This window comes from Typopeltis vanoorti, chromosome 11 (genome assembly GCF_054136105.1).
Source record: "Typopeltis vanoorti isolate ZY-2024b chromosome 11, IOZ_Tvanoo_1.0, whole genome shotgun sequence".
Classification (NCBI taxonomy): domain Eukaryota; kingdom Metazoa; phylum Arthropoda; class Arachnida; order Uropygi; family Thelyphonidae; genus Typopeltis; species Typopeltis vanoorti.
Genome location: NC_143559.1, coordinates 103,661,040 through 103,674,371, shown reverse-complemented (window position 1 = coordinate 103,674,371; position 13,332 = coordinate 103,661,040). Strand labels below are relative to the sequence as shown.

At 35.4% G+C, this 13,332-nt stretch overlaps 1 protein-coding gene across 1 annotated transcript in view; it reads right to left on the bottom strand.

The window, feature by feature from the left end:
- The window catches only part of LOC150101893 (citron Rho-interacting kinase-like), a 594,274-nt gene that overhangs the window by 501,443 nt on the left and 79,499 nt on the right, over positions 1 to 13,332 (bottom strand). The window contains exon 10 of the mRNA XM_090400165.1: positions 2,770 to 2,891. Within this exon, the coding sequence (XP_090256291.1) occupies positions 2,770 to 2,891 (122 nt within the window). The remainder of the gene's footprint in view (positions 1 to 2,769; positions 2,892 to 13,332) is intronic.

Here is a 13,332-nt window from a genome sequence, read left to right as displayed (position 1 = left end):
CTCTGACTAGTAAGCTTCCTTCGGCTGATGCTACACATTCATCTGTTTGCAGCAATAAGTGAATTCGTCGGACCATATCACATCCCTCCACTCTTGTGTAGTGGAGGGATGTGATATGGACATGATGTGCATTGACAGGAGTGATCAAAGGCTTGTGTAAGGCAACCTGAACGTGATATCCAACTGTGTAGTTCTTGGCACAGAGCTTTTGTTGAAATGGGTTTCTCACAACCAGTGTTGAATTTGCAATTGCTCAGCAGTAGCCCACTTATTTTTTTGTGATACAGTGCACTAATGCTCGAACATCTCTCTCTTGCAAGCATTTATATCTGCTATTGCATTTCACTGATGATGCTTAGCCTATCGACTGCCAGGTTGACATAACCTTAGAGACTGTTCCTCAACTAATGTGCAATTTCAGCTCTTCTGGTCACAGATGCACCTGTCACTCTGGCTCCAACAATCAAGCCCCATTCAAAGGTGTTGAGGTCCTCTTTGAATTCCATTCTAACACGCAATAAACAGCAGCAGGCCTCTGTTTGCCTTTATACACAAATCCCTGGCACCCTAAGAATGTTGGGAGTATACTTATATATCAACTGCATCTGTTTGGTGACTTGTAGATGCTGCATTGCAATTACCAATAACTCAGTGCTTTCCATTTTTTTGTCCATTATCTGTATGCCCTAATGAAGGAGCTGGCAAAATGTGGTTCACAAGCCATACATGGCACATTAAAATTTTTGCAGCTCTAAAGAAATTTGATTTTTTTAATAAAAAAAAATTAGGCAATAATCTTTATATTTTTATTTGAAAATTCTTTTATTTTAAGGTTAATATATATAAATTAATTAAAATCAGAAGTAACGCTTATTTCTATTACTGGAGCTTTTTTTCAAGTGCACCTCAAAATATCTGACTAAATGCCCTTTTCACTAAAATGGATCTTCAGCTAAAAAAAGTTGCCAACCCCCCTTAACATATCACAATTCTTATATCATTAACAATTTACTGAAGGTGTTTTCTCAGAGAAGCAACTATTATAAGGAATTTAAAAAAGAAAAAGACAACCTGAAGATAAATCACACTGATATTTTCATTTTTGCTTGGCATTTGCAAATATTTTCAATGTTGTATGATAATTTTTGATATATTTTTTTTGTACCTTGGCAAAAGGAGCTGCCAAATTCTTCTAGGACACTGATAATGTTAGAACACAAAGTAACATTCACACTAGTTCTGCATGGAAGAGAGCTAATTTCCATGTTAAAAGAGTTAACATGCCACTTTTTTCTTCAGGCTTATAATAATAAGGCGATGGTCACACAGCAATGTGAATCATCTATGTAAGACATGCAAATTTCAATGCCACAGTGAGATTTGAAATCAGTCTGGTGGCTGTAAAGCATTCATAACCACAAATTATATAATGCTTGTTAGGGAAATGGCATTGTACAGTGTGCAAGAGACAACAGTGAGAAGATAAGAATGTTATTTTCCAAAATATTTCTTTAAAAAAAATTAACATATGAATCCGCACAGAAATCTAGAATAGATTTTCAGTTTTTTAATGCACTAGGTAAATGAATGTTTTATTAAGGATATAGTTCAATTTCAATTTACTGAAAACTAGGTTTTTAGATTTACCAAAATTAACACTTATTTATTAAACAGGATATTTCACTAAAATAACCCCAAACATTAAACCTACATTATACTGCTGCAAAAAGTGTTACAATGAGGATGTAGAATGGCATCCAAGTAATTAAAAAAAAAAATTTTTTTTTTTTTTTTCCCTCTTGGTGTTGTTTATATACCATCAAGCACCATCTGGAATAACATGTAAGCTTTTCTATATGTTCACAACACTAAATTTTTCTCAGAACTTCAATATCAGTCTCTAGTCTGATAACACTAGTTAAAACTGGTGTTGTACACAGCTAGTTCAGTTTAGTGTTTTGATTAATTTCTCTTATTCCATATAAACTTATTCACAGTTCAGTTCCTATGATACTTAGCTTTGCTTTATTTAATTTGCCATCCTCAATAAAAAAATTAAAATTGTCCAAATAACTAAGGTATTTTATATAGGTTTTGCATTGAAGATGCAGCTAATATTTCCAATATTCTAATTTATTTTCATAGTCTTTTATTCTGATTTTAATGCCAAACCTGTTATAGCAGTTATTCAATTTTGTTATGGAAGGCCACAGATTTGTACTGGATTTATTTAAGAGTATAACAATTGCATAAATGTTTGCACATTAATGCCACTTTAATCTGATCCATCATGAAGGGTGACAATCTCAACTTTAAGTGATGAAACTCATCTAAGACCTACACATTCACAAACATATGTAATAGGTTCCCAAACTTTCTCAATTCATAGCACCCTTAGTGTCAATTTTTTCACAGCATCCCTGGGCCAAAAGAAATACGTAACAGTTCTGTTTACTAACTATTTAGGTCCAGACTACTTACTAAATATTTGTATCCTAAAAACTCAGTAGTAGTTTGACAAAAAATTTCTCAAACTGTGTGCCGCTGCACCCCGAGATGCTTGTAGTGCACAGTTGGGGAACCACTGATCTATGTGCATAATGAGATTCAAACTCACGACCTGTTGGTTGGAAAATGGATAGCATATCCATTTTCCAACAAATATCTATGCTCTTCTTCTCATTGGGCTGCATTTTCTTTTTGAACACATTAAAGGCAAATATGTCAATGTATAAACATTATAATTATATTCATTATCATTATACATACTTCATAGATTTCAAATCATCCTTCTTTTTAAATTGTTCTAGATAAATTTTGGTAAGGTCAACAGCTTTCTTCTCTGTTGTATCACGTTCCTTCCTTTCTTGTTCAAGACGTCTCTTCAAACTCTAATAAAGAAACAATTTAATGAAGAGATTTAAGAAAACAAAAGATATACATTAATATGACAGTAGATCACATTTTTATTTTGGACAAAAGAGGATATTTGGGAGTGATGGCACTCCAATACAAATTGGTTTTCACTTAATAATATTTATTTGAAATGCAAATGTATTAAATAAGTCAATTCTCAATACATAAAATGCATAAGGAAAAAAAAAAAAATAGTGCATAGTGGACTATACTGAATTTATTTTAGAAAAACATCGTACCCATGGGACTTTGGTCAGGATGGTTCCAATAGATTATAACAGTGAGTGAATATTATAATGGTATTTGCTATAACATTTTAAAGGAATTTTTAACATCAAATAGATTTTTCAGTAACTTAAAACTCAAACAACAAACTGAGAGAACCTTCAAATTCTTAGCTGCAAAAAAAAATGACAAATCTCTAAATACAAAATATTTAAAGTTAAATGCGCCATTATGTATTTGCTAGCCTTGTTGGCTAGCAAATACCAAATGGTAAATCATATCTGCTCTCTCACCAACAGTCTGCAGGTTCAAATCCCATTGTGGAAATGGATATTTGACTGTCTTGAGGAAGGAAATGCATTATCGTCAAGTGAGACCACCACTCAACTTACTCAAGGTCTGAACTAGCTTGAAAAAAGTTCAATGTTTGGTCACTAAAGCAGAATTTCCAGACTGTGCAAAAAAAAATCAATGAAAAAAAATATTTTTTTTTAATCATTAGCCCACTCATGGTACTAATTGTACCATAAGCTAATCTTCATAAGTGGGAGTCAAAAATGTAAATGTAAGAAGCCTCTAGGTCACAAATGGCCAATCTGGTAAAAAGGACAGACTGAAATCTCTCTAGAATAATTCACATAAATGAAAAAAATCTATCCGTAACTCTTTTGGACATGAGAAATGAATCCCCAGAATGATCCCAAAAATTTTGTAGACTCACTAAGAATGAGAAATGGAAGTGGGGGGGGGGAAGACTAAAAGCCCCTTTGGAAGTTTTTTTTTTTTTAATATGTATCCCACCGATAAAAGATTGCAAACCTGTCACATAAGCCCTATGAGATCCCTGAATATCTAGAACGCTTACTATAGCAAGGATTCCTGAATGTCTGTCCAGAACCTTACTCTAGAGATCAGACACTGAACTTTTCACATGCCACTTCAAATCTCAAAAAAAGCAATTCAACAGCAAAATTCAAACTCATAGTATACTTAGAAGAACATAAGCACTATCTACTCAGCTACCAGGCCAACCTTAGATTAAAATGGTTTCCATTAAAATGGGGAAGAAAAAAAAAGGCAGCACACCAGCCTGGTTGGCCAAGTGGCCAACATTATCTGCTCTCCAGCCAAAAGGCTGTGGGTTCGAATCCCACCGTGGACATAGATGTTTGCAATTGTCTGAAAATACTATGGTGGTGGGCAGTAGGTGGCATTGGTGTAGATGATGATGGTAATTGCAGTTCATTGTAGTTGGTGGTGGAGACAGTTGTAGAGTAAGTGCCCTCTCTCAATGCACCTCTGGACTCCTTGAGGCATCACATAATAACAACACAGTATACTAAAAAATATGAGATGTCATAAATGCACCTTATTATTAAAATAACAATAGAATAATTTCCTCCTGAATGAAATATTAGTTGTGAAACAAATGTAAAGATCAATGGACCATAAAATCCTTTGCAATATTAACTCAATTTTAAAATCAGATTGCAAATGATAACATTTCATTGAACTAAAACCTACAAAGTTACTTGGGTAGATATAACTAAACACAGTACAATACAGTGTGGATACATACAAGAGATCATGAATTAATTGACAAATATTTAAGAGATAAAATTGTAACATTACCTTTTGATCACCTCATAACCTCTTTACTTCTGTATGTCAGGGTCCATTGCATCATTGCTGTTATCCGATGTTGTGGACAAGGACCTGAATTTCAGGTCCTTGTCCACTATCACTCCCAGATCTCTCACATCTGCTCTGCCTCCTTTCAAGTTTCCCCACCAGGTGTATACTTTCATCCCATCACTGCTTACCAAATTTCAAAGCATTACCCTTTGCAACACTGAATTGACAGCTCCACTTACTTGCAGGTTCATGCAATCTATTTAAGTCATCCTGTAAGGCCATAACATCTGCTTGACTCTGCATTGCTTTCCCAATTTTGTATTATCTACATATCACTAGTTAAACCCATTTCAATATCATTAATATACAAATTGAACAATGGTCCCAAAACTGACCCCTGAAGCATACCACTAGTGACTTTCCTCTTTTGGGATACTGCACCACCACCACACATAACTACTTTCTTAAAAGTATCTGACAGCCAGTCACTGATCCAACTCAGAAGTCTGATTTGTTATCAAATCCCATCTGTTTCAATTTATTTAACAGCTTGTCATGTGACAGCAATATTTATTTTAACTTTTTCAAGACATAGATACCAACATGAACTATCATTAAAAAGTAAATTAAACAGAAGCAGCTCTAGAACAGAACTCTGTAACATTACTTTCCTTCTCTCAGACATGCTTCCCTATCCATATCAATACCATGTGGTAACGATAATAGATGGTATTGTTTAGACAAACTAATCTATTCAGGCATCCCCCATCTCAGATTATACACCAACCTACCTTTATCCATTTTTTTTTCCCAAAGCGGCATAAGTTTTTAAAAATTTATATACATTATCTACAATGTGCAAGCCCATACTGATAATCTAAAAGAATCATCCAATCTATCACCACAACACAATCCTATATTCCATTCCTAATCGGTGTCCTACATTTGTAGTTTTAATAACATACTAACAGATTATAAAAATGCATTCAATACAGTAATCATTTATTGAAAATTAGCAACTGATATTTTATATTGAAAATAATAATACATTAATGGAACAAAGCAAACAATTTTACACCTTAAACTTTATAAGTGTAAGATGAATATAAGGTAAATACAACAATTAGTAAACCATAAATAAGTGCTGCTAGAAAAGTAATATCAAGCAAATGATTAATAGTTTTTTTTATATTTGCTAAGAATGAGAAATTACCAAACTTAAGATTGAGAATGGAAATGATCAAAAAAAAAATATATGTTTAAGGAAAGTTCAGATTTAAATTCTTCTTACAGTACTTCTGAACTTTCCATGAACAGACTTTTTTTTTGGTTATCTCCACATGTACAGATTGGTCCATAAATGCATCAATTTTATGCAGTGGCTCTATCTTCCTTCTACTTCCTCAATAACCTCCCTATTGCAAGAATTGAACTATCAGATTTCAATTAGTTAACTGTTTTGCACAGCTTCAAAAATATAGTGACATATCAGCAAACACCAAAGCCTTATTAACATTTGTTTTCTAGGAAGGAAACAAATGCTACTTTAATTCATTTCTTGTCCCTTTAAGATTTGCTTCCTTTAGAGGAGATAAATGCTTTAGGGAGCAGAAGTAAACAGTTCCACCACATCCTCTGTAGTAGTTGCTTTGCCACTGCATTATTATAGTAATATGGCAAAATATCACATATACAGTTAAGTTACTTACTGCAGCTGACTCACAGGACAGTCTACTCTCTACTCGCAAACTATTTCTTTAGAATACCACTGTGCTCAGTCAGAACTTTTCAGCATTTATTATAGCCAGCAAATTTGTTGTAATGGGTATTTATTTATTTATTCGTATGGAGTTCCCTCCCTTTTCTCCCCGTCCCTATTGGAGCGAGTTGAGCCCCCCCCTTATGGGGGGTTAACTATTTATGGCTGTAGATGCGTGTGTTCACAGGGCCGGTTTGCCTGCTTACGGGATGAAAAATCCCAGATAAACTGGGGGAAAAAACCCTGCTGTCCTTGCCCAAGACCAGCTAACTTGGCTCCTTAAGCTCCTCACGTCGGCGACGGGAATCGAACCTAGGACGCTCCCTCCCCAGGTATGGTTGAGAAGTGCAAAACCACTAGGCTAACTGCGCAGACATGAGTATTAATAAGTCATAATAAAATGTCTATATGCAACTAAGTTCTTTACTAATGAATTTATTATATATTTGCAATGGCTTGCACCAGCTTAACTTCTTGAAATGACACCTGCATAACAAGCAAATCAGCGATATCCAAAATAAGTCTTCCTGTAGCAGTCTGAAAGATAGTGATATTTGCCCTTCAGTTTGAAAAACTGATGGATTTTAATCCTATCCAGGATATGAGAAACCTTTTATGGTGACAACAGTTGTGCCCCCCTCCCCCCCCCCCCCACACACACTCTCAGAAACTTCTTTTTTTTTTTTTTTTTTTTTTTTTTTTTTAATTCTGCAAAAGAGAAAATAGCTAGAGAACACATAATTAAGAAAACAATTTGGATAGGCTCAAATCCTTAGCTGATACAGTCATAATTCCAATCAAACCAAACACAACCTACAACATAAGACAAGACACATAAAAGATAAGTGAAATTTAAAAAAAGGTTAAATGACAACATGAAGTAAATTCATTCACTATAAGTAGATTCATAAAATGAAATGCTGGCAAATTAAAAATTTCTACTACATTTAGCAATGCTGCTTTATTTTATTTTCCAATAAAAAAAAATTCAAAAATGTTTCATCATCATCAAATTCCTGCCATGTACCCTCAAGGGGTGTACAGGATATGACAGTACTACATGAAAAAATTGAAAAAATATGATGAAAATAGAAAATGATGGTACAACATGACAAAATTTCAAAAATGTTTTCAAATCTTAAATCTTCAGAAAATAAGATATTGCAATAAAGAAAAAGTAGATTTAGGTTTTAGCTATAATTTCTAGTTCTATGAAAAAAAATTAGAGCCACACCAAAAAATTAAGAATGAAAATTCACTCTGTTAATTAAAAAGATAAGGACAGATCATACAGGATGATATGCATGAGAAGTTTATATTACTACAAGGGTGGTCTAAAACGTTCTTGGCCTAACAATAAAAAAAATGTATAATTTCAAAATTATCATTTATTTTGAAATAAATTATAATTATCATATATAATTTTCAACATAATCTCCCTTAAGACTAATACATTTATTCCAGCAATGCTCCACAGCCATTATCCTGTACCTGTAGTGGTTCTCAGTAAGATTTGCAAAATTCCCCTCTATAGCTACAATCACCTCTTGATTCGAAGAAAAATGCTGACCAGCAAGGAAGAGTTTTAGTTTTGGGAAGAGATAAAAGTCTTCAGTTTTATTCTTATTAAAACGCTCCAAGCACTGTTCAGAGATTTTCATGCAAGTGCATTTTTGATCTGCTGTGAGCAAGCATGGCACCCATCTTGCGCAAAGCTTTTTCATTTGCAATTCTTCATGCAAAATATATCTCACCCATTCTTTTGAAATGCCTATAGTCTCAACAATTTCATGCACTTTGGCTCGCGGGTTATCCAATACGATATCGTGCACTTGATCAATGATTTCTGGTGTTGTTACACTTTTTGGACGTCCTTCACATGGATCATCTTCAAGGCTGGTACGGCCACGTTTAAACTTGGCAGCCCATTTCTTAATTGTCGAAAAAGAAGTTGAAGAATGCCCATAAATTGCACCAACTTAATAAAAAAAAAAAAAATATTGGCAATAGTGTTGCAATCTATGGTCGAAGCTGAGAACTTTTCAGACCACTCTTGTAACTTGCTACTGACAATTTTCCTCCAAATTAGTCTGTTACCTACCAAGACTGATATTGGCAGCCATTTCAAAGGCATTTCTAACTGCCATCAACATACCCTCATCTTTATCTTTCTCTGGGGCTTTCCCTGTTTTGGCATCAAACACCTAAATGGCTAATCTTTCCTCTTCTGTTGAAGTGACCACCAGAGATTTATAAATTGTCTCTACTCACACATTTCTGAATGCAAACAATGTCTAGATCCTTTCTGATATCTTCTTTTTTAATATGCATCTATCACTGATGCCATTTTTTCACTCCCCTAACTCAAGACTTAACATCTCTGATTTCCAGTCTTTGAACAAGTATTATTTTGAACCAAGCTTTTAGATCTGTATGTTAACGCATTCATTGCCAATCACGCGATATCACGTGGTGCGAGTTCTCACCAAGCGGCCGATCATGCGTTATCGCGTGGACGTCGCTATCAAGTTTCTAAGCGGAATAGTATAGCGGCCACAGCAAAACGGCGCATAATATTTATATTGGCCACTAGAGAAGGAATTGACTTTCGTGGAGTGGGGATGGCCGCCAGCCATTGTCTATTGTTTATGTTAGCCAGTGCGCACAGTGGCGGCATTTGGACAAGGCGACGACGCGACGATTTTGTTTAGTTATTCGTTGATTTAGCGTGCTTGAAGTTTGGTTTTTATTTATTTGAGTATTGTTTTTTTTTTTTTTTTTTTTAGTAAGTTCCCTATAAATGTTGATTTTTGATAATTATTTTTTTCTATTTGTACGTTATTTTTAAAAATTCTAAGTGATTATAAAAGACTGATAATTAAAGTTATAATTATTATATTTAAATGTTTTTTTATTTGTAAAATATATAACTTATTTGACCGAATTACATATCACGCGATATCACGTAATAGATATTTAGAGTACATAAATATCTATGTACATAATAATAAAAGCATATAAATAATATATTAACTTATTTTGAGCACAATAAAAACTAAATAAAAAAATTAAAAAAATTTGGCCACCACACAAAATTCCAATTTTCAGCTTGGCAATGAACGTGCTAAAATTGGCTTAAACACTATCTATTGCTAGTTCAGTGTTTCTTTGCATCATCAACAAACAACTAAATATCTCTCTACAAATTATTATTTCCTATATCATTTATGTATACTATCTACCAATAATTGTCCAGACACCCCCCTGTTATTTGAAGTTAGGGAACATTACAGGTTTGTTAATAACAAACAATGGTGTACAGAGAGAGCAGAAAGCAGTATTTCATCTTAGCAGGTGAATACAACTGACTTCCTTCAATACCAGCTTTGTTAATTCTGTTGTCTATTACCACATTTAATTTGCCAACTTCATTAAAAATTGTGACTAAGTAGCTGAAATGTTTTACCTTTTTCTCCATTCAGGAAGCGGTTCCTGTTTTCAGTGTTACTGCCCATTTTGAGCCTGTATTTTTATTTCCAATTTTCAAAGCATACCAAATTTATTACAGCAGTTATTCAATATAGTTAGGAATTCCTATAGACTTGTCCTGGATTTATTCAGGAGTATACTATAATATCTACATAAAGGGCTGAGATTAACATCTCCAGTTCTGATATAGGTTTAATGCCACTCCATAATTCGATCCATGTAGGTGATGAATAACAGAAGAGATAGCATGCACCCTTGTCTCAACTGATTTATTATTATTGCACAGACACCTCTGGAACCCTAAGACTCATTGTGGGAGACCCATACTATCAACACAATATCTTCCTTCTCCTTAAAACCCCTTTAACAGACAAAGCTCACAACTGATTCAGACAATCCATTCCATTCATTCACCACTCTCGAAGCAAAAAATCCAATCCTCACACCCTTGCTAATAACGCTTACCCAACTTCCAGAGATGACCTCTAGTTCTATCCCCTCTAGCCAAGGGCTGAAACATTTCCCTGCATCAATATATAAAATCCTTTATGCAACTTAAATGTTTTCTATCATACCTGCCTCTTTTCACCTATCAACCAACTTTTCAATCCACAAACTCTCAATCTATCTTCATAGGAAGCATTCTATAAACCACTAACCATCTTGGTCACCTGCCTCTGGATCCTCTACATTTTCTCATCCCCCAAAAAACCCAGGTGAACAGACTTGAGCACAGAAATCCAGATATGGTCTTATCAATACTGTATAAAGAGGAAAGGTAACTCTTTTATTTTTGCTTGTTAGTGTGTTCTTCAATAACAAAGTAATCCTGTGAGCTACCCTGGCTACTTTAGCAATATGTCCTCTAAACTTAATCTACTACTACCCCCAAATTCCTGGCTTCCATTTCCTGGAGTACACAGCTTGTGATCTTTGTATCCCAAAATGCATAACTTTCCACTTTTCCACATTAAATTGGCATTCATTATGTTTTGCTCCATACTGTAAGCCTATTCAATCCATCATTTAACTATCATTCTACCCAACTTTGCATCATCAACAAACAACTAAATATCTCTCTACAAATTATTATTTCCTATATCATTTATGTATACTATCTACCAATAATTGTCCAGACACCCCACCCTGTTATTTGAAGTTAGGGAACATTCCAGGTTTGTTAATAACAAACAAACAATGGTGTACAGAGAGAGCAGAAAGCAGTATTTCATCTTAGCAGGTGAATACAGGGGCCATCACACAAGTGGCATGTCGATATGTGCCATTGCTGCTCAACTGGAGCATCAAAAATCAGTAACTGGCAATGTGATCAACACATGGAGACGTTCTGGCATCACTAGTGCAAGAAACATCCAGAGCGGCTGCCAAAAATGACTGACAGGGACAGGGCGGGGGTGTTAAAATGGGTGACATACAAAAACCAGCTATGCTACAATCAGTACAGACCATTCGTGATGAGTTCTAGAGTGCCAGTAACACCATTTACTGGGTTTCCATTGTAGAGCAGCTGCACAAAAGCCAAACATCACAACAATGAACAAGGCAGCTCATGGTGCAAAGAGTGTGTGTGAACTGGACAACTGACTAGTGGAAAACTGGTACTGGAGCATTGAATCAGGGTTCACCTGTTTCCAGTCTGATGGCAGGGCATGGAGACAGCCTGGGGAACACTTGTTACCACAGCGTGTTGTACCCACAGTAAAGTTTGGTGGTGGAGGAGTAATGGTGTAGGGTTCATTCAGCTGGTTTGGCATGGGACCACTGGTCGTTGCCCATGGTTCCATGAAAGTAGCTCAGGACCTTGATAGTCTGGATAATCAGGTGCAGCCTACACTGTGGAGTTTTTATGGAATGGGTCATTGTTACTATCAAGATGACAATACCCCCATTCCACAAAGCTGCAGCTGTTATGGAATGGTATGAAGTGATGGGTGTTAAACAACTGCCCTGGCCTGTGCATAGTCCTGACCTCAATCCAATCGAATGCCTGCGGGATGAATTGGTGTAGCAATTGAGGTCCAGAGCAACACATCCTCGATCTGTCATTGAACTCAGTGCTGCTTTGACGGAGGAATGGAGACAAATCCCACCTGGTATCTGCCACACATTGGTGGCAAGCCTCCCTCAAAGGGTGCAGGAGGTGATCAAAGCAAAGGGTGGACATACCCAATATTAGGATTAGCCTGCTGGTATCAATTGTAAATTGCTAGTGGCAGGACAATTATTGGTAAATAGTGTATAAAGTAAATATCACTAGTTCAAGCACAGAGCCTTGCAGCCCATTACTAGTCACCTGCCTTCTCCTTCTAAATATACTTTTATATAACAGCTTCCTATCCATCCCCATTTGTTGCAGTTTGAATAATAGTTTCATGTGGGATCCTGTCAAACACCTTTGTAAAATCCAGCAGTATCATTGTGTAGCCATTCCCTTTATTCAACTCAGTTGTCACTATTATAAAATAGTTAGATTTTTAAGGCATGACTGACCGTTCACAAAGCCATGCCGCCCCTCAGAGCATCATTATTATCCACCCATTCCTAAATTCTCTTTTTGACCAACTTTTCCAGTACTTTGGGGAAGTCACCGTTAGAGGGATTCATAGTGTGTGTAGTGTTCGTGAAAGCTCCTGATAAGATAAACGTTATTTTCAGTTATCGTTGATAAATTTACTTTAATATTGTGTAGTTTTGTTTGTCTTGCGTATCTTAATGCGTCTGTTTGTGTGTTTTTGGTGTTTATAATTTATAATTTGATAAAATACGTTACTAGTAAGTATGGCTCCAGTACGAAGGAAAATGGCAGCCAGTAATGATGGTTCGCCATCTTCATTCAAGAACGGTAATGTAAAGGAGATGATTCAGTGTACTATCTGCAAAATGTATGCTTTGCAGAGTGCGGTAAGAGTGTGGTTAGATGATAATAAAGGAGTGAATGTGTGTAGAAAATGTAGGAAGAATGAGGAAATGAAGTGTATTTCGGATCATATGATATTTTTGTCAAACTTCAGAATGAAGAAAATAGAGATATGAAAAGAAACGGCGAGGTTGTACCAGAGAATTGTGAGAGTGTGAATGTAGAAAGTGTGAATGATAGTATTAATGGTTTTACAGAGAATAAAAAAGATGAGATAGATGCAATGAGTGAGATCACGTTGTTGAATGGTGCGCTACAAAGGGCAAAACAGCAGCTAGAGCATATGAGCAAAAGTCGACTGAATGAACCAGCCAATAATAAAAAGCATGACAGAAAAAATAGGCGTATGAGTGTGAACATGAACAAAATG